Consider the following 17,544-nt stretch of genomic DNA (forward strand, 5'->3'; position numbering starts at 1 on the left):
AGGGCAAAAGCAGGCCCTGAGGAGGGGGCAGTGGCAGGGCTGTGGCATGCAGGGGTAGCTAGTTTCTGAGGCTCCCCCGGACGCCCCCTCTGTCTCAATTCCCCCCTGGGCCCAGCCCTACCCTGTGCCCTCACCTGGGTGCCAGGCGCTGCTGCCCGGTGAGCCATCTGCCCCTTCAGGATCATCAGGGCCTCCTCGTGGGGGTCCGGCCGCTTCATGAACACCTTCCCGCCGTCCTTCCTGGTAGGCATTGGCGTACCATGGTGGGTGGGATGCTGAGTCCCTCTCTGCCCTCCCACATTCCTACAGTAGGGAACTTCTTCCACCTGCCATCATTTCAAATGAGCACCCAGAGAGGAGCAGAGACCGGCCTGAGGTCCCACAGCAGTCGGGCCTCCCTTTGCCCCAGGGGCTCATCTGCACCCCCCGGCATAAACCAACCCACTCCCTAAAGGCAGCTGGGCATGGCATGGTTGAGTCCAGTGGGCAGGTGCACTGATGGGGGACACTTGGGCACAGTGGTGAGGCCGCCGTCTGTCAGGCTGGCGGCGGGCTGTGGTGAGGGCAGCGCTGACCTGAGGGCCTCGGGCCGGCCTCCCCGGGGCGGCTGCTGGTACTGCCTGACAATGTTCTTGATCTGCTGCGTGGGCTGTGGGAAGTGCTCCGAGTTGAGTGTCGAGTACCGGACCAGTTCTGGGGGCGGCAAAGCTGTGGCGAGGGGGCAGCAGGGGACAGGGTAAGGCCACAGGGGACATAACCACACCCCCAGTCCTATCCGGGAAGTCCCCCAGGCTGGGATAGGGCACTCACTGGTTTCTGGAGAAGCCCGGTCCTGAGCTAGAACAGGGGCAGCCACGGGCTTGGTGGGGGGCCTTGGGGCCTTGGCCAGCGGGGCTGGGGCCAAGGGCTTTGCACTGGCGCGTAGGAGCACAGGTTTGGCGGGGAGACCGGTGCCTACAGACTTCGGCCATGCCTCCGGTGCTAGGGGTTTCTGCAGAGAGCAGGGCCTGGGGTGGGCTGCCTGGGACATACCAGCCGGCTCTCAGGGACCCCTTCTCTGTCCAAGATGGGCTGGGGGGCTTCTGGGCTCAGGGAGGCACAAAGATGCCCTGGAGCAGCAAAACATTCCTCTTCACAGCTTGTGTCTCTAGGCAACCCCCTCACCCAAGATGGGCCAGGCTCACCTCTGGGGGCAAGGATCTCAGGGCAGGACCCAGGGGCTGCTGCTGGAGCGCCATGGCCTGCAGGGTCATTTCCCGGGCCTGGGGAGAGGTGGCAGTGGTGACCATGCAGGTCCCTTCTCTGTCTCCCACCAGTCCCTCTCTCACTCACCAGTAGCATGGCCTGTTTGTGGATGAAGGCTTGCTGCAGGGCCAACGTGGAGGCATCCAGGCCTGGGACTAAGGATGCGGGGAGAGGGCGCAGGTGGGCGTGGGAGCTGGAGGGAAGCGGGATTCCCTACAATGCCCGCCGGCCTCTCACCCACCATGCCGATGGCTGCCTCGGCTCTAGCACATGAGGACCAGTGAGTGGCCCATGCCCTGCCCAACCCCAGAACCACCCTGGGGGAGGCACTGACTTGGCTTTGGCTCTGGGGGTCTCCTGGAGGTGTCTTCAGTACTGCTACTGCTGCCTCCGCCAGGCTGGCCTCCCCCTTTCATGCGGTAGGCAATGGCTGTTGGCTTCTCCAGGTCCTAGGGGCAGCAGGTGGCTCAAGTGACTGCCTCAATGCTGCACTCCCAAGGTTCCATGGCAACAGGCACCTGACACCAGCCACTTCCTCCACCCCAGCAGGGGGGGGTCTCCTGCTGGCCAAGTTTCTGCTCTGTGCCCAGCCTTTACCTGTGCTCATTCCAATCAGTCCCTCTACAGCCAGGTGAGCTCCCAACCCACCCCCTTCCACAGAAGAGTAAACTGAGGCTCCAAGAGCGGCTGTTCCCTGCTCAGGGATGCACATCATGCCAGGGGCCACAGAAGGGTGCTGGAGAGGCCCCAGAGTGAGCAGGGGTACCTGAGGGGTGTCTCGTGAGATCTGGGGCCAGAGTACTCAGGAAACGAGGTCAGTCACTCCCACCCAGATAGAGAGATCTTAGTGGCCCTTGGGGGCTGGCGCCCACCAGAGGTCATGACAGGACCCTCTGCACTTCTTAGCTGCAGGTCCTCCTGGAGCCAGCTAGGAGCACCTCTACCTGCGAGGAGACCTTCATTCTTTGCCCAGCCCCCAGCAGAGACCCAGATAGGACATGCCACCCATGGCTCTGGCTTTGAGAGGCTCCATGTCGCCATGTGCATGTGTGTGACCTGGGGGGACATGCTGTGCCTGCTGTCTGCAAATGCCCCACCCCATCCCTACCGCATCCCCATAGGACAGCACAGGGCCGAAGAGGCTATCCAGGTAGCAGTCCAGCCCCTTGTGGGGCACAGCAGGCTCTCCAAGGCTGTCCAAATCTGGGCGGGGACAAGAAAATCAAGTTCTTTTCTTCTGCTGATCTCCATCCCCCAATGGCGTCCCCAAGGCTCCCTCCCCACCAGAGACAGTGGCCATTGCTGGTTGACCTTGGTGGGTTGCTGTCCCTCTCTGGGCCTCAGTCTCCCCATCTGTGCCATCCTCATTGTGGCTGCAGTACCCATCAGAGTCAGGCACTGTGGGCATGTGCCCCTGGGGCTGGGGCCTAGTGGGTGTGTCTTCATCCGAGTCCCAGCTGTTCCCAAACACCCTGTGAGGAACGGGAACAAGGAGCAGCTGAGCCCCGGAGAGATCCACAGCCCTCCCAGAACTCCCCAAATTCTCCTCTGCACCTTGGACCTGGGGGACTTTTTCCCTTTAAAAGGCAGGATCTTTTGGTGAGCTCTACCTCCTTAAGAACCCCGAAGCTTAAGTTCAGGACTCAGCCTCTCCCAGCAGCTGGAGGATGGGTGCACCTTCTGCCTGGGAGAGGCTATCCATGTGAGGGGGCCCCAGGCTGCTACCTACACTCTGGGGCCTCCCCTGCTGGCTACAGGCCCCTCTGCGCCAACAATGAAGTAGGACTTCTGTCGAGGGAAGTCCCTGAGCAGCTCCAAGTCCGACACCAGGTCCAGCACGTAGTCATGGCCGGCCAGCTCTGCCCACTGGACCCCATTCTTCATGGCCACCGTCCAGCCCCGCCAGCTGTCTGCCAGCCCCCTGGTGACAGCATGCAGAGGGATGGAAATGAGGGACAGAGCCATCAGGCACTGCCTAGGGGAGACCCTGGGATGTGAGCTAGACCCCAAGCATGACCAGGGTGGGCCCTCTGGGACCTCAGGGGATTCGGCCTCCTGTCCCTCCCTTCCTCCCCAGTGCACAAGAGTATGCTGGGTGGGGCATCCTAGGAGCCAACCTGTGCCTCAGAATGTCTCCAGCCAACTCTTCCCCTGTGCTCCAGGAGTGGACTGGGCATGAGAACTGGTCACCTGGGGCACAGCGGTGCTGGGCTCAGTCTGGGGCATCTGCAGTCCAGCCTGGCTGTGCTTCCCTGCCTACCTCCTCCGCTCAGGTGTCCTGACTCTTGTCCTGGGCCCCTGTATCAACATCCTCACCTCAGGCCAGGTCCAGCCCCCACACGCTGACTTTGTGCAGAGGTACATCCAAGTAGGCCCTTCCCCAGCTCTAGAACCTCCTGTGGCTTCTGCCAACCTCAGGGCTTACTGGGCCCTGCCAACTCCAGCTGCCCTTCTGTGAGGGTGGCAAGGAAGGCGGCACAAGGGGTAGGGTAAGGCACTTACCACTGAAGCAGCCCACGTCCAGCACCATGCTGGCCTTCTCATGGGTCGCTGTCCACTCGAGCTGGGTCGGGGGGAAGGTACGGGCAGCCCCCATGCCCTGCTGTTGGGCCCGGCCCATGGCCTGCATGAGGCGATGCTGACACACAGCCTGGAAGCCATTCCGTCCATAATCAGACACAAACCTGACAGGTAGGAGTTGGAGCTAGGACCAAGAGGGATCTGAGGCTAGGGAGGGGTGGGGGTGGTATAGGGAATTCTGAGCTTAGTCTGAGAAAGGCCCAGCCTAGTCCAGAGATCTAAGTGGGGGTGGAAAAGGCCCCAGGCTAGTTCAGAACAGTCCCACGCTATGGTCCAGAGCTCTGGAACAACACTGAAGGGGTCCCAGGCTAGCCCAGAGTTCTGAGGCTAGCCTAGAAAAGATTTCAGGCTCGCCCAGAATTCCACGGCTAAACTGAAAGGGTCCCAGGCTAGCCCAGAAGTATCTTAGGCCAGTACAGAGGTCCAAGGACAGGCCAAAGAGGTTCCAGCTTGTTGGAGCAAAATGTAATTGGCAGGGTTGGGTCTGCAGCTGGGTATGGGCAGGAATGTGACTCTGGAGGACTCTGCCTCATTCTTTCCCTGACAGTCCAGGGTGGTCATCTGCCCTCGCGCAGCCTCTCCTCCAGGTTCTCATCTATAGCAGAGATGGCTGTGAGAGTTCAACTGCATCCAGGCCCTCCTAGGGACAGGCACTCCTCACGCCACCCTGTTCCCCACCCCACTGCTAGGCCTGGCCAGGAGGGCAGAGGTGCAGCCCCACTGTAGCTGCGAGAGAGAACCTAGTGCCAGGATGCCATGGTGGCCGTGGGGTCACAAGACTGGCCAGTGACGCCCACCTACTGCACACTGGTCTGAGTGAGGCTCCGTATGCTCCGTGGCTCACAGCCACTCTGTTAGGTGGGTCCTGTTACCATCCTCAATTTATAGGGGAGAAGTAAGTTCTGACAGGAGCAATGACTTGCTCCAGGCCACACAGCAGGTAAGTATTACAGCTGGGATTCACACCCAGGGCCTGTCCGAGCTCTTTCCTTTATACATCATCCTTCCTACCCAGAAGGGTGACATCACTATGATAGTTATGCCCACATAGCACTTACCATCTGCCTGCCTGTTCCAAGCACTTCACGTGTGCTTATATATTTCAACCTCACCATAGCCTATGAAGTCAATATTATTATCCCCATTTTACAGATGAGGAAACTGAGGCCCAGAGGGGTTAAGTAACTTGCTTAAGGTCACACAGTTCATATGTGGCTGAGCTCCGATTTGAACCCAGACTTCCTGAATCCAGCATCCATGTTCCTAACCACCCCATTATACTCCCATGCAGTGAGAGATCAATACTTTTTTCCAAACTCCCCACACCTTGGCCTTGACCTCCTCTGAGTTCTAGAAATCCTTCATCCAGTCTGACCCAACTCCGACTCCGGCAGTGTGCCTGCCCTTCTTTCTTGCCCCGAGCCCAGTGGAGACACGCAGCAGCGCTGGCAGCCTCCTGGCCTGAGCTTCTGAGCACAGAGACCTCACTCCTGGCCTGACCTTTAAGATTCCCGCCTCGGGCCCTACTGCCAAGGCCACCATCATCCCTCATGCCCCGGCCCCTACCTGGCCCCACTCACTTGAGGAGGTACTTGCTGAAGTGCGAGGAGGGCGCAAAGCCGCTGAGGCAGGTGGCCAGCAGCAGCCAGCCGCGCTCGGCGTTGTGGGCGTTGGGATTGCGCCACACCTGGTTGGCCAGCTGTGCCAGGATCTCGTCCCGCAGCTCGGGCACTGCCAGCCCCTTCTGCACAATGTAGTTCCCGAAGACAGTCTCCCGGGCACCTCGCAGGTGGGGGTCGCCCATGAAACGTAGGATCTGGGCCACAAACAGACTCTCCTGGGCCTCCCGGAAAGTTGCTCCTATCGGTTCCACCCAACACGTATCCCTCTCATGTCCCTCGCATGTGTCCCCCTGCCTGTGTAAAGGCCCCTCATGTTACAACATAACTGCCGTATTCTATGCCAAACGACCAGGCAGTTCACCCCAACTCTGGGAAAAAAGACCAAAAGTACACGCTGACTTTCTCTCCTGCTCATGAACCTTCCATGGCTCCCCATATAGCCCCAGCCTCCTCCCTGCACCCCTGGCCTCCAGCCAGCCCCTCACCTCCTGCTCTACCTAGACCCCAGAGTGTTCTTTCTAACATTTAGATATGACCACATCCTTCTCATGGAAGCCGAGGCTCCCTGGGTCCCTTGGGATGAAATCCAAACTCTGGGTCTGCAATCAAGGCCTTGCTGACCACTCTCACCCTTGCCTTCCTCTCTGTCCTACCACCCAATTTCCTCTTCTCTCTGTGCCCTCTCCACCCTCCCTGCCTGGCAAATTTCCCTCCAGCTCAAATGCACCCTCCTCCAGGAAGCCCTCTCTGATCTCGCTCAGGGGTGAATTAGTGGCCTCACTGGACTCCCTAGCCTTGCTGCTTCCCTCCATCCATGCTACTGGCCACTGGCCAGGTCTGCTCTGCCACCCTTCTCAGCCTGGGAAGTTGCTGAAGAGAGGACCTAGGTCTCTTCTTGGTGTCCCTGGGAGACTCCAGAGAGGCCCCAAGGCAGCCTTTTTGCCAGAGAGATGGCTGGGAGAAGAAAGGTTGCCTGTTCCCAGAGTGGAGGTCAGATTCCCCCCATTGACACAGAAGTATCTGCTCTAAGGAAGAGGCGTGGGGCTCCTGGGGGAGGCTTGGGAAGGGCAGCACTGGGGCCTCATGCCTGGCCTCGTGGGCAGGGACCACGAATTGGAAGGTGGGCTGGGGCAGACCCCATACCAGCTTAAAGACGCTCACAGCTTCTGCATGCTGCTCAGCTGGCAGCTGCATGAGGGGTGTCCTCAGGGGCACTGTCAGCATCCCAAAGGCAGGTTCCTAGGGGCACAGGGCAGGTACATGAGGACATAGAGCCAGGACTGACGGGCACATCCGGATCCACTGCCCTGTGCCAGGTGAGGGCTCCAGAGCCTGTGGGCCTGTTTCCACTATATGGATGGGGAAACTGAGGTCAGTGAGAGGCCACACTAGCCCTCAGCAAGTCAGTGGTAGGGACAAGATGAGCCCCCGATCTGGGCCTTTCCTGGAGGGCAGGGAATTAGAGCAAGGCTGACATGCTGTGGCTCTGCCAGATGCTCAATTTCTGAGATATTTCCAGACTGGCTGGGAAACAGCCCTGCCCGAGGCCCTGAGGGTCTCCCCCGCTGCCTGGCCTCCCGAGAGCGGTCCAGATCCCCCACAATCCAGCAACTGAGGCTCACACGCAACAGCATAGGGCACAGCCAGCAGCCAGCACAGTGTCAGTTCTAACTGGTCAGGGCCCACTGGCCAGGGCGTCTTGGGCCTGCGCCAGCCTTTACCTTGAAGTGGCACCGGACAAACTTGGCCATGGGGAAGTTGTTGATATCCAGGGGCAGCGTTACACGGGGCTCAGCCTGGAGCCGGGGACTCCGCACAGGAGCCACCCTGGGCTCCTGGTTCAGCCTGAGGCCTGTGGGGAGAGGAGGGCATATGGTGTCTTCTCCCTTGTCCCCCCGTGCCCTCCCTCTGCCTAGTGCTCACCTACCTGCCACTGCTTGCAAGAGCCCCGCCAGCTCAGCTGGTACCTCCAGGTGCCCCACGGCCACCACCTCCCGCTTGCTCAGCTCCTGCAGGAACACCGCAAGGGGCAGGGACAGGCCTGCCACACCCTCACCTGCTGGCCTCCCTCCCTGGCCCTTCTGCCATCCGGACCCCCCACACCCACCTCCTGCTCCCGCAGCCACGCCTCTTCCACCTGGCGCCACCGCTCTGCCCTCAGCTGCAGGAGAGTAGATGGTCAAGGTGGGGAACGGCGGACAGAGGCCACAACAGGCCCAGGGCCTGGGAAGCCACACGAGCAGCAAGAGGGCAATTTGCCTGACATCTGAAGGTGACTTCACAGATGGGGAAGGGGAGGCAGAGGTGTGGCCAGAGAAACAGGGAGGGGACAGGAGAGAAACTGTGGGGAGCGAGAGAGGCACAGGAGGATATCTGGGAAGTGGCTGAGCACTGTGTGATGGAAAACCCTCCTCTCTAGCTCCACAAAACCTTCAGTAGAGGCTCCGTATTTCCTCAATGCTTTGGGAATTGCATTTGTCTTTCTGGAGGCTAGTTTACGTGACAGTGGGCCAACACTGGCGCAAAGGTAAGAACAAAACCATAGTCAGTGATGTTTAGGTCGCCAAATTCTAATCGTACCCAATTCCTGAAGACCCCACTCTGAACCCAGCATGGGGCCAAATCCTTCACATGCAACATCTCACTTAACTTTCTCCAAAATCCTAAGGTGCAGATGGGGAAATTGAGGCTAGAGAGTTCCCAATGTTACAAAGCCAGTGAGTGGCAGAGGGTGGACTTGAACCTAACAGAATCTGAGGCCAAAAGTCTCCTCTGGGGTGCTAAGTGCCTCCTCCCCTTCTCTGCTGCTCTCTGGGCCCGGATGGGGCAGGGCTTGTACCTTGAGGTAGCGTTGGTGGCCCATGTATGCGTGCACCAGGGACCGGAACTTTACCAGACTCCTCCTCATCTGCTGATAGCGTTGCCTGGGGCAGGGAGATGGGGGTTAGGGATTGGGGCCACAGGGTGACAGGGTGGATAAGGGGCAGGGATGCCCCTGCCAGCCTGGCCTGGAGGCAGTGCCCACACTTCACTCTGGGGCCCTCTGGCACAAAGGGAAACTGGAGCTCAGAGAGGGGCAGTGACTTGGGCAAGATCACATGGCCAACTAAGTCAGCGGTCCCCAACCTTTTTGGCACCAGGGACCCGTTTCAGGGAAGGCAATTTTTCCACAGACCAGGTTGGGGGGGATGCGAGTGATGGGGAGCAGCTGTAAATACAGATGAAGCTTTGCTTGCTCGCTCGCTCACTGCTCACCTCCTGCCGTGCGGCCCAGTTCCTAAAGGCCATGGACCGGTAACGGTTGGGGAGCGCAGAACTAAGTGGCAGGGCCCGGATTATACCTGCCTGACCACGCATTTCCCATGAGGTTATAGTCTCAAGGTCCCTGAGCTGCAGGGTAGGGCCCCTCTCAGCCGGATTCATTCCCATCCACTAGTCACAAGGGCCTGGGGGTAGGTGGGAAGGGCATCCAAAATCAGAGACACAGAGAAACTGATTATCCTTCCTGCAGGGGCCCCCACCCTCAGCTTGCATGCCTCCAGGGACAGGAAGCTCACGACCTGAGGTCAGGCATGGCCTCTCCGAAGCCTGACCATGGGTTTCCAGGGAGTCTTGCCTTCTCTAGACCATACCTGGCAAGGTAGCCACGGGCCCGGCTTTGCAGCAAGATGATCTTGCGGCGCAGAGAGCGGAAACGCCGCTGGATGAAGAAGCCTCGGAGGCAGCGCTGCAGCGTGAGGGCTGCCAGATTCAGGACGTGCTCCCGCATGCTTTCCAGGAGCTGGTGGAGGTGCTCCTTAAGGAACAGCTGAGGACAGGAGGCAGGCACAGAGGCAGGTAAGAGCCAGGAGGCTGGACTAGGGGCCTCTCCCTGTCTGGAAGTCCATGGCGACAGAATAGACAGGGCAGCCTCCTGGAGCTGGGCTGGAGGGATGGGCTGGGTTTGGAGAGGTGGCCAAAGGGTGGTGGTAAATTAGGAAGTGGGAACCGCCTGAGCAAAGGTCTGAAGGTGGGATTAGCAATCCACGAACCAAAATCACTTGGATTGCTTCTGGGATGATATAGCCTTTAGCTTGGACATTTCTGGCTCAACAGGCTGCAGTTCTAGAGCCCCCGAACCTGGAATCTCCAAGCGCTGGCTGTGGGTGGGACTCACCTTGCTCACCCCAACGCGATACATGTTTGGCGTGACTGTGCACAGGCGACTCAGCACTGACACACACATGTCCCCATTAGCTGGCAGGCTGTGCTTGAGGGCCACTAGACAGCGGTACCTGTGGGGGCCCAAACTCAGTCTGGGGCTTTAAGACCTATCCCAGGTGCCTACTAGTCCATGGGGTTACCACCCCCCAGCCCCTGTGTCCAGGAGGCCCAGTCCCAGTGGTGGTTCTACTCATAGTGTCCTCTAGAGAGAAAAGAGCACTCCATCCTCAACACTCTATTTCTGGATGTCAGAAAATTGTTGTAATAGATGATTTTACTAGAATAAGATACTTTACTGCCATCTGCTGGAAATTTGTTATAATAACTATTAAAATCACTCCTCTTTTTGATCAACCCAGATACAATAAAACTATGATAAAAGGTAAATTAATAAATATATCTACCTCATAACAGCTAACATGTTGTGGTGTTGTGTAGTGTACAACCTGAGCAACTGTGCATGGCAAGCCCTGTACTGCCTGGGTTATGTATTCCTGGGGCCATGGGGTGTTGCCTAGGGGTACGTGGAGCTCAGGAACTACCCTGACCAAGATACCTGTCGATGAACACCTGGAAGGGCAGCCGCACCGGAAAACCCTCCTTGCGGATCCGCACAGTCTCCAGCACCCCTGAATAGCGTAACTGCGCCATCACTACGTCTGGCTCAAAGAGACCTGGCTCCTGTAGGGATGCCCAGAGAGGCACACTGCATATTGGCCCACTCATGTGCAAAGGGAGCTATCAGGTGTGAATAATCCCTATGGTAGGTTGGGAAGATGGAGGTCCAGAGAGGCCAAGCCACTTGCCCGAGGTCACACAGTACAGGGAGGAATATTTGGCTCTCCCAGAGGCTTTAGCTCTTGTTTACCTTCTTGTGGTTGGGCTTCAGGCAACGCACGAACAAGGGGTTACACCTGGCAGCGGCAGGAGGAGGGCAGTGTGAGGCCTCGGAAAAGGAGGGTGCTCACTCACTGAGGGTCATGGGGTGGGTTAAAGGTGAGGTTGGGTGATCTGTCCCCCTCACCTCTCCATCTTTTCCACCAGATCCAGGAGCGACTGCTGGAACTTGGCGGCCACTGTGTGCGCCTTGTAGAGCCGGGTAACAGAGCTGCTCTTGCCCAGGCGCTGAGGGGCAGCCTGTGGGGCGTGGCTGGAGAAGAGGTGTGCCACCACCTTGGCAGAGGTTTGCAGCAGGCAGGTCAGGGTCAAGACAATGAGAGATGGGATGACAGGTAGGCAAGACACAGAGAGAGAGGTCAAGGCCGAGAGACAGAAACGAGGAGGGAAAAAGAGAGAACAAAGGGAGTCAGATCTCTGGACTGGAGGGATCTGAAAACTAATCGGAACCATCCCCCCAACCTATGCCCACCCCCATTTTCTGCAAGGCCTCTGTCCTGGCTTGCACGCTTCTCAAAACAGGGGGCTTAGCACCTTCCAAGGGACCCATCCTATAATTGGGCCTTTGTTCCCTTCAGTATGGGAAACACACAGTCACTGACCGTGTCATGTGCTTGGCCCCAAGGTGGCCTGTTATACACAATGGTTATGAACTCTGGCAAGAGGAGGGTGCCCAGTTCAAAGGAAGAAGCAGAGGGCCAGATAGGGGAGGTGTTGCAACCCTGCCTGTGCTCTGTCATAGGGCCATCTGCTGGCCGGTAGTGGGGCTGGGATGCAGGGCCTCCCCCAAGCCTTCAGGGAACTCAGATTGGGTCCGCCAAGCTCTGCCCAGGGCCTCACGGCAGCGCCCGCCCGGGAGGGCTCTGGGCAAATAGACAGAACCGGGCGGGCAGCCGCCGGAGGACATCAGGGCGGTGCTGGGCGAGCTGTCTGGCAATGGGGCAAGTACCCGGCAAGGCCAAGGCGGAGTGGGTACAGGATTAGGGGTGGGAGCAGGGCCAGGGTCTGGCCGCCGGGCTGCGGGTAGTCAGAGGGCAGCCTGGGAGCGTGGCTGGCCACGGCTAGGGGGAGCCAGGACTGGGCAACCCTAAGGCCTGGGCGGCCGGCGCTCGGGGCGGGGCCAAGCCTGGGGGCGGGGCCGGAGCGAGAGGCGACGCGACGCTCGCTCACCCGCGTCCGGCTGCGCACAAACAGGTCCAGCACGTCCTGGCGTACTTGATCGTGGTTCTTGTCCAGGAACTTGTGCACCTGAAAAGGGGGAACAGCGGTCGGCTCAGGCTGGACCCTGCCCACCCCCATCCCGCGCAGCCTGCGGGGCAGGGTGAGGGAGAGCCCATCCCAGCGTACATCAGCTCCTCCTCCTCCTCCATTCGTACCTCCGCGGGGTCAAAGGCTCACATTGCCCCGGTAATCCTGGCCCTGACCCTCCAGGCCTCTGCCTATCCCAGGAGAGACTAGACCCTCCCCGCTGCTATAACCCCTTCTCCTCGAGCCCCTCCTGCTGGGGGAGGAGGACATTAGCTAAGGCTTCAAGTGACCAGTCTGGGTCTTGGCCCTGCCCTCAGTGGAGGGCATGGAGAAAAATAAGGCCCAGATGGGGACAGAGGCTTGGAATCCTAGCCCGAGACACCTCCAGGGCAGGAATGTGTCTTAGATAATAGTGATAAGGGTGACTACAGTGACACCACTATTGATAATAGCTACTCTTTCTCAAGCTCACCCTATGCTTCTCACACCCACGCAATGAGATGGGCATTATTGTTGTCCCCATTTTCCAGATGAGAAAACTGAGGCTCAGAGAGGTTAGGCGATTTGCCCAAGATCACACAGCTGGGGAGCAGCAGAGCCAGAATTGGAACCAAGTGTGAATGTCTGGGGCCTTGTTGTGCTCCTATGTCTCCAAGAGCTGGAGGAACTGTGGCACCAGCAGCCATGCCAGCTGTCTCAGGGCTCACCTGGTAGGTGACCTTGCCTGCATAGTGCTTGATAGTGAACTCGGGCAGTGGCATCTTGGGTTTGGAGTACAGTGGGTTGGCGCCATGGTGGTAGTGGCACTTCTGCAGGAATGTGTGGTCTGTGGCCTGGAGGCAGGCAAGAGTCAGTAGGTGGGTAGCGGCCTGGATGCCCTGTTCCTGGCCTGGTGGGAAATTTTCCAGCCCTGACTGCTCCTCAGTGGGCACTGGAGAGGAACAACTTGTAGCTTCCCATGGCTGCCCATCGCCCTGAGTCGGGGGAGAGTGCCTCAGCCAGGAACTGGAGGCCTAAGTGGACCCCTGCAAACAGGTGTGGCTGATTCCGCTCCCAGCTGCCTTTGCACTCTCTGGTCCCACTGCCATCCCTCCTTGAGTTTTGCAATCAGGATTTGAGGCCCAACCCCAAGGTTATCTTCTCCAGGAAGCCTCCTGTGACTTCCCAGGCTGGTGTAGCCCCTTCCCTGGGCACCCACAGCACCCTATCCAGCTCGATCACCCCAGGTTGTGAATGGTAGATTAGGTGTCCCAGCTGCTCACCACCGCCTCCCCCGCCCCCAAGGCCAGAGAAAAGAGGAATGAAGGACTCGGGGTAGGATGAGGACACAAGGCTCAGAGATCTCAGTGACCTGACTAGGCTCACACAGTGCCCGTGGCTCACCTGGGGAAAGCAGCACTGGTCATCGAGGATGCGCAGGATGCCGTAGGGCTTCAGTGAGATGAGGTTGATGCAGGGCTGGTTGTCTGCAAAGGTGATCTCCCGCCAGTCGATCTGCTCACGGATGTACTCCTCCTGCAGGCAGTGGGCAGCAGGGGCTCAGCCTCCCACTCTGCCCAGGGCCCTCCCACCCTACCTCCCAGGCTGAATCCATCTGAAGGAGCCTGGCCAGGGGTCCCTCTGCTTGCATACCTCCTAGAGCAGGGAGCTCACCTCCTAACAGGGCACCATAAGCCATTTCATGGCCCTGCTGCTCCCTCTGCCTGGGACAGTCTAACAGAGGGCAAGAAGGACCTCCCCCGCAAGAGGACTCCTCTCTGGGCTCAGCACCCTGGAACCTTTCCCTCCAGAACACAGTCCTTGTGTGTATGCTGGCCCTCTGCTTATAATGCCTTTCCCTCCACTGACAACCTGGAATCGCCCTTAAAGGACCGGCACATCGTTGTCGGTCTCCAAGGCAGCCCCTGGCCAGCGAAGTCGGATGGGAGTGTTAATGGGGCCTGCACACCTGCTCCTCCTGGAAGACGATCTTGTTGAAAAGGTATTGAAGGTTCTCGTTTGCGTAGTTAATACACAGCTGCTCAAAGCTGTTGAAGCTCAGATCCTGCCAGGGGGATGGTGAGGCTGGGCCTGGTCCTTCCAGCAGCCCATCTGTCCCCACCTTGGGCCCTGCCTTCCATGGCTGCAGCTTCAAAAAGCTGAAGCCCAACCACAGACCCCCTGCTCAGAACCCTCCTGCACACAGGACAGAGCCTAACAGTTTTGGTCCTGACAGCACAGGCAGTGCCAAGGGCCCAGCCTCTGTGGCCTTCTGCCTAGGTTCAAATCCTAGCTCTGCCACTTTCTAGCTATGTGACCTTGAACAACTGCTCTGTGCCTCGGTGTCCTCATCTGTACAATGGGGATACTGACAGTACCTGCCTCACAGGGTTGTTATAAGGATAAAGTGAATTAATAAACATAAAGTGCTTAGAACTGCACCTGGCATATAACAGGCGCCATGTGAGTCCTCGCCATTGCTTTTGTGATGCTCTTGCCGTCTCTCAGCATTTCATTGTGTACTCACACAGAAGTTATCCCCACACATGAAGTCACCTCCCCAGACGTCATGCCCTGCCATACCTCCCAGCCTTTGCATATGCTGTTCCTTCCACCTAGAATGGCTTTACTGGTTCCCAGGAATGTCTCCTCCCCCTCCAGGAAGACTTCCCTGATCCCTGCCCAGTTGAGTTAAGGGTGCCCTCTGGGGGGCTCCCCCAGGGCTAGGCTGCTTCTCTAATGGCTCTGGTCACACAGGCTTGTGTGTCAGAGTCTGCACCCAGCCCCAGCCCCAGCCTGACCTGCAATCTCCCCAAGGGCAAGGCCCTGGTCTGGTCCTTTCAGGGTCCCTAGTATTGCCCAGCAATGGGCCTGGCCCTTGAAGGCCTCCGGGGTCCTTGTGGGTGAGTGAAGAAGACGGAAGGAGACAAGGGACATGATGACAAGGGAGCGACCCCTGAAGGGAGGGTGGCGCTGCTGTAGGCAGACAGAGAGACAGACAGAAGGGCAGCCTGCGACCCTGAGGGAGGTGAGGCCCCGCTTTACATTCCCCCACCCCTTGCCCCCCCATGCAGCCCCACCTCGAAGCCGTAGATGTCCAGGATGGCGATGGACAGCGTGTCCTGCTGTGGGGACACTAGTGCGTTGACCCTGGCAATAAGCCAGCCGAATAGCAGTGCATACAAGACCTTGGCGATGGCGTCCCTGGAGCAGAGGTGGTGCAAGGGTGGGTGGGACACAGTGGTAGGGGTGTGGAGACCTGGTGGTTCAGGCAGGGAGAGGCGCGGCCTCACCTGGCATCCACGGCGCTCTCCACGGTCAGGGGTGTGAAGATCTTCTCTCGCATTGTCTCCTGGGGAGGGACATGGCCCTTGAGTGACAGCAGGCTGGCCACTGCCTCCAGAAAGCCCCCAGAGAACTGGGGATCTGGGGGCATGGGGAAGGGAGGCTGGAAAGATGGTGTGACTGGTCGCAGGCACACTGCTGGCCAGAGTCCGGGCAGGGCACCCTCCTACCCCTCTGCCTGGTGACGCTGGTGGCAGTGGGGCTGCTGGTGTAACAGGGAGACGGAGTCATACGCAGACACAACAGTACAGTGAGATCAGCCCTGGGAAGCAGGGATGGGCCTAGGGCTGTGAAAGCCCAGAGGAGGCACTGACGGAGCCAGGATCAGGGAAAGCTTCTTGGAGGAGAGGATACCTGCACTGGGTCTTGAGGGATGAGTCAGTGTGAAAAGAGGAAGAGCATTCCAGGCAGAGGGAACAGCCTCTGCAGAGGCCTGGAGATTAGAAGTCTTTGAGGTCTGAGGTTATCTGCCTCTGAGCCTGACCCAGACAGTGGACAGGGACAGAGAGGAGAGGGAGGGAGAGGTAGCCCACAAAGGACAGGGCACAAGGCAGCTCTTTCCAGGCCCTGGCCGGAAGCTGGGTTAGACTGTGGGTGCCAGCAGACTCACGGTCACTTTGAAGGTGATGGCCTTCTGCAGGCCCTCGGGGGAGATCTGTAGCAGCTCCGCCACAGCCTGGATCTCCCGGGCACTCACCACTGAGGCCACCTCCTGCGCGTCCGTCTATGCAAAATACCAACGGAGTGTGTTCTAAACTAGATAAGCTGAGTTTATAGTTCACATAAAAAACAAAAAGAAGCAAGAATAGCCAGGAAAATTCTGGAAAAGAAGAATAGTGAAGGAGGCCTTATGAGAGAATAAAAACATATTCTAGAGTTACAGTAATTAAAACAGTGTTGGTCGTAGACACAGTGCATAAATAGATTAACAAAGCACAACAGAAAGTCTGGAATTAGACATAAATGAATATAGGAATTTAGTACATGATAAAGAAGTATTTTTTAATTTCATTTTTTTGCTTTAAATTATTTATTTAAGCTTGTTTATATCACTTGTTGATGATCCCAGAGAGAAAGGAATAATGCTTCAAGAGGTATGTTTAAAATTCAGGGATGAGGATAATTGAGTAACCATCTGGAAAAAAAATTGGATTCCTACCTCATACCTTACCAGGATAAATTCCTGATGAATCAAAGATTGATTTAAAAATTTTTTTATTTCAAAAATTTATTTATTTATTTATTTATTTATTTAGGGACAAGGTCTTGCTCTGTGGCCCAGGCTGGAATGTAGTACCATAATCATATCTCACTGTAGCCTCCAACTCCTGGGCTCAAGTGATCCTCCCACCTCAGCTGTTCGAGTAACTGGGTCTACAGGTGTGCACCACCACACCTGGCTAATTTTTTTTCCATTTTTTTACTCACGGGGTCTTGCTGTGTTGCTCAGGCTGGTCTTGAACTCCTGGCCTTAAGTGATACTCCTGCCGCAGTCTCCCAAGTCACTGGGATTACAGGTGTGAGCCACCGCACTCAGCTTCAAAGGTTTAAATGTTTAAAAATAACCCACAAAAAACATAAAAGATCATGAAAAAAACTATGGAAGAAGGCTGTTATCATTTTAGAGAGATTTCTCTAAAAATGACAAAAGTTAAAAATTTATACAAGAATAGATTAATAACTGAACTTGCCTAAAATAATTTAAAAACAATCTCCATGGCAAAAAAGAAAGCCCAAAAACTTGCAAACAAAGTCGAACATAAATGTCAAACTGGAAAATATATTTGTAATTCATATCAGAAACAAAGAGCTGATATCCTTAACATATATAAAGAGCTCCCAGCTGGGCCATGGCTCACACCTATAATCCCAGCACTTTGGGAAGGTGAGGTAGGAGGATCGCTTCAGCACAGGAGTTTGAGACCAGCATGGGTGACATATCAAGACCCCATCTCAGGGGCTGGGCACAGTGGCTCACGCCTGTAATCCTAGCACTCTGGGAGGCCGAGGCGGGTGGATCACTTGAGCTCAGGAGTTCAAGACCAGCCTGAGCAAGAGCGAGACCCTGTCTCTACTACTGAAAATAGAAAGAAAATTAGCTGGACAACTAAAAAATATCTAGAAAAAATTAGCCGGGCATGGTGGCTACTCCGAAGGCTCAGGTAGCAGGATTGCTGGAACCCCCAGAATTCAAGGCTGCAGTGAGCTATGATTGTACCACTGCACTCCAGTCTGGGTGACAGAGTGAGACCCTATCGCTAAAAAAAAAAAAAATTTTAAAAAAGAACCTGCAATCTGGAATCAGGCTAAGTTCAAACTTCAGCTCTACCATTTACTAGGTACATAACCTTGGACAAGTTGTTTGTCTCTCTGTGCCTCGATTCCTCATTTTTACTATAAGCAGTAATGATACCTGCTTATAGGG

The 17,544-nt window shown here is 56.9% G+C and overlaps 1 protein-coding gene across 1 annotated transcript in view; it reads right to left on the reverse strand.

The window, feature by feature from the left end:
- MYO15A (myosin XVA) overlaps window positions 1-17,544 on the reverse strand; it is a 55,299-nt gene that overhangs the window by 23,374 nt on the left and 14,381 nt on the right. The window contains exons 11-39 of the mRNA XM_012664988.1: window positions 15,730-15,843; window positions 15,068-15,126; window positions 14,855-14,978; window positions 13,744-13,839; window positions 13,179-13,310; window positions 12,503-12,628; window positions 11,718-11,795; window positions 10,675-10,823; window positions 10,519-10,564; window positions 10,207-10,331; window positions 9,604-9,721; window positions 9,080-9,255; window positions 8,287-8,371; window positions 7,555-7,608; window positions 7,375-7,456; window positions 7,169-7,299; window positions 6,591-6,686; window positions 5,406-5,641; window positions 3,748-3,929; window positions 3,363-3,435; window positions 2,975-3,166; window positions 2,557-2,717; window positions 2,354-2,448; window positions 1,580-1,694; window positions 1,333-1,400; window positions 1,185-1,262; window positions 811-991; window positions 576-708; window positions 135-240 (exon numbers count right to left, since the gene is read on the reverse strand). Coding sequence (XP_012520442.1) covers window positions 135-240; window positions 576-708; window positions 811-991; window positions 1,185-1,262; window positions 1,333-1,400; window positions 1,580-1,694; window positions 2,354-2,448; window positions 2,557-2,717; window positions 2,975-3,166; window positions 3,363-3,435; window positions 3,748-3,929; window positions 5,406-5,641; window positions 6,591-6,686; window positions 7,169-7,299; window positions 7,375-7,456; window positions 7,555-7,608; window positions 8,287-8,371; window positions 9,080-9,255; window positions 9,604-9,721; window positions 10,207-10,331; window positions 10,519-10,564; window positions 10,675-10,823; window positions 11,718-11,795; window positions 12,503-12,628; window positions 13,179-13,310; window positions 13,744-13,839; window positions 14,855-14,978; window positions 15,068-15,126; window positions 15,730-15,843 — 3,411 coding nt within the window. The remainder of the gene's footprint in view (window positions 1-134; window positions 241-575; window positions 709-810; window positions 992-1,184; window positions 1,263-1,332; window positions 1,401-1,579; window positions 1,695-2,353; window positions 2,449-2,556; window positions 2,718-2,974; window positions 3,167-3,362; window positions 3,436-3,747; window positions 3,930-5,405; window positions 5,642-6,590; window positions 6,687-7,168; window positions 7,300-7,374; window positions 7,457-7,554; window positions 7,609-8,286; window positions 8,372-9,079; window positions 9,256-9,603; window positions 9,722-10,206; window positions 10,332-10,518; window positions 10,565-10,674; window positions 10,824-11,717; window positions 11,796-12,502; window positions 12,629-13,178; window positions 13,311-13,743; window positions 13,840-14,854; window positions 14,979-15,067; window positions 15,127-15,729; window positions 15,844-17,544) is intronic.

This window comes from Propithecus coquereli, unplaced genomic scaffold, assembly GCF_000956105.1.
Source record: "Propithecus coquereli isolate 6110/MARCELLA unplaced genomic scaffold, Pcoq_1.0 Scaffold946, whole genome shotgun sequence".
Taxonomy (NCBI): domain Eukaryota; kingdom Metazoa; phylum Chordata; class Mammalia; order Primates; family Indriidae; genus Propithecus; species Propithecus coquereli.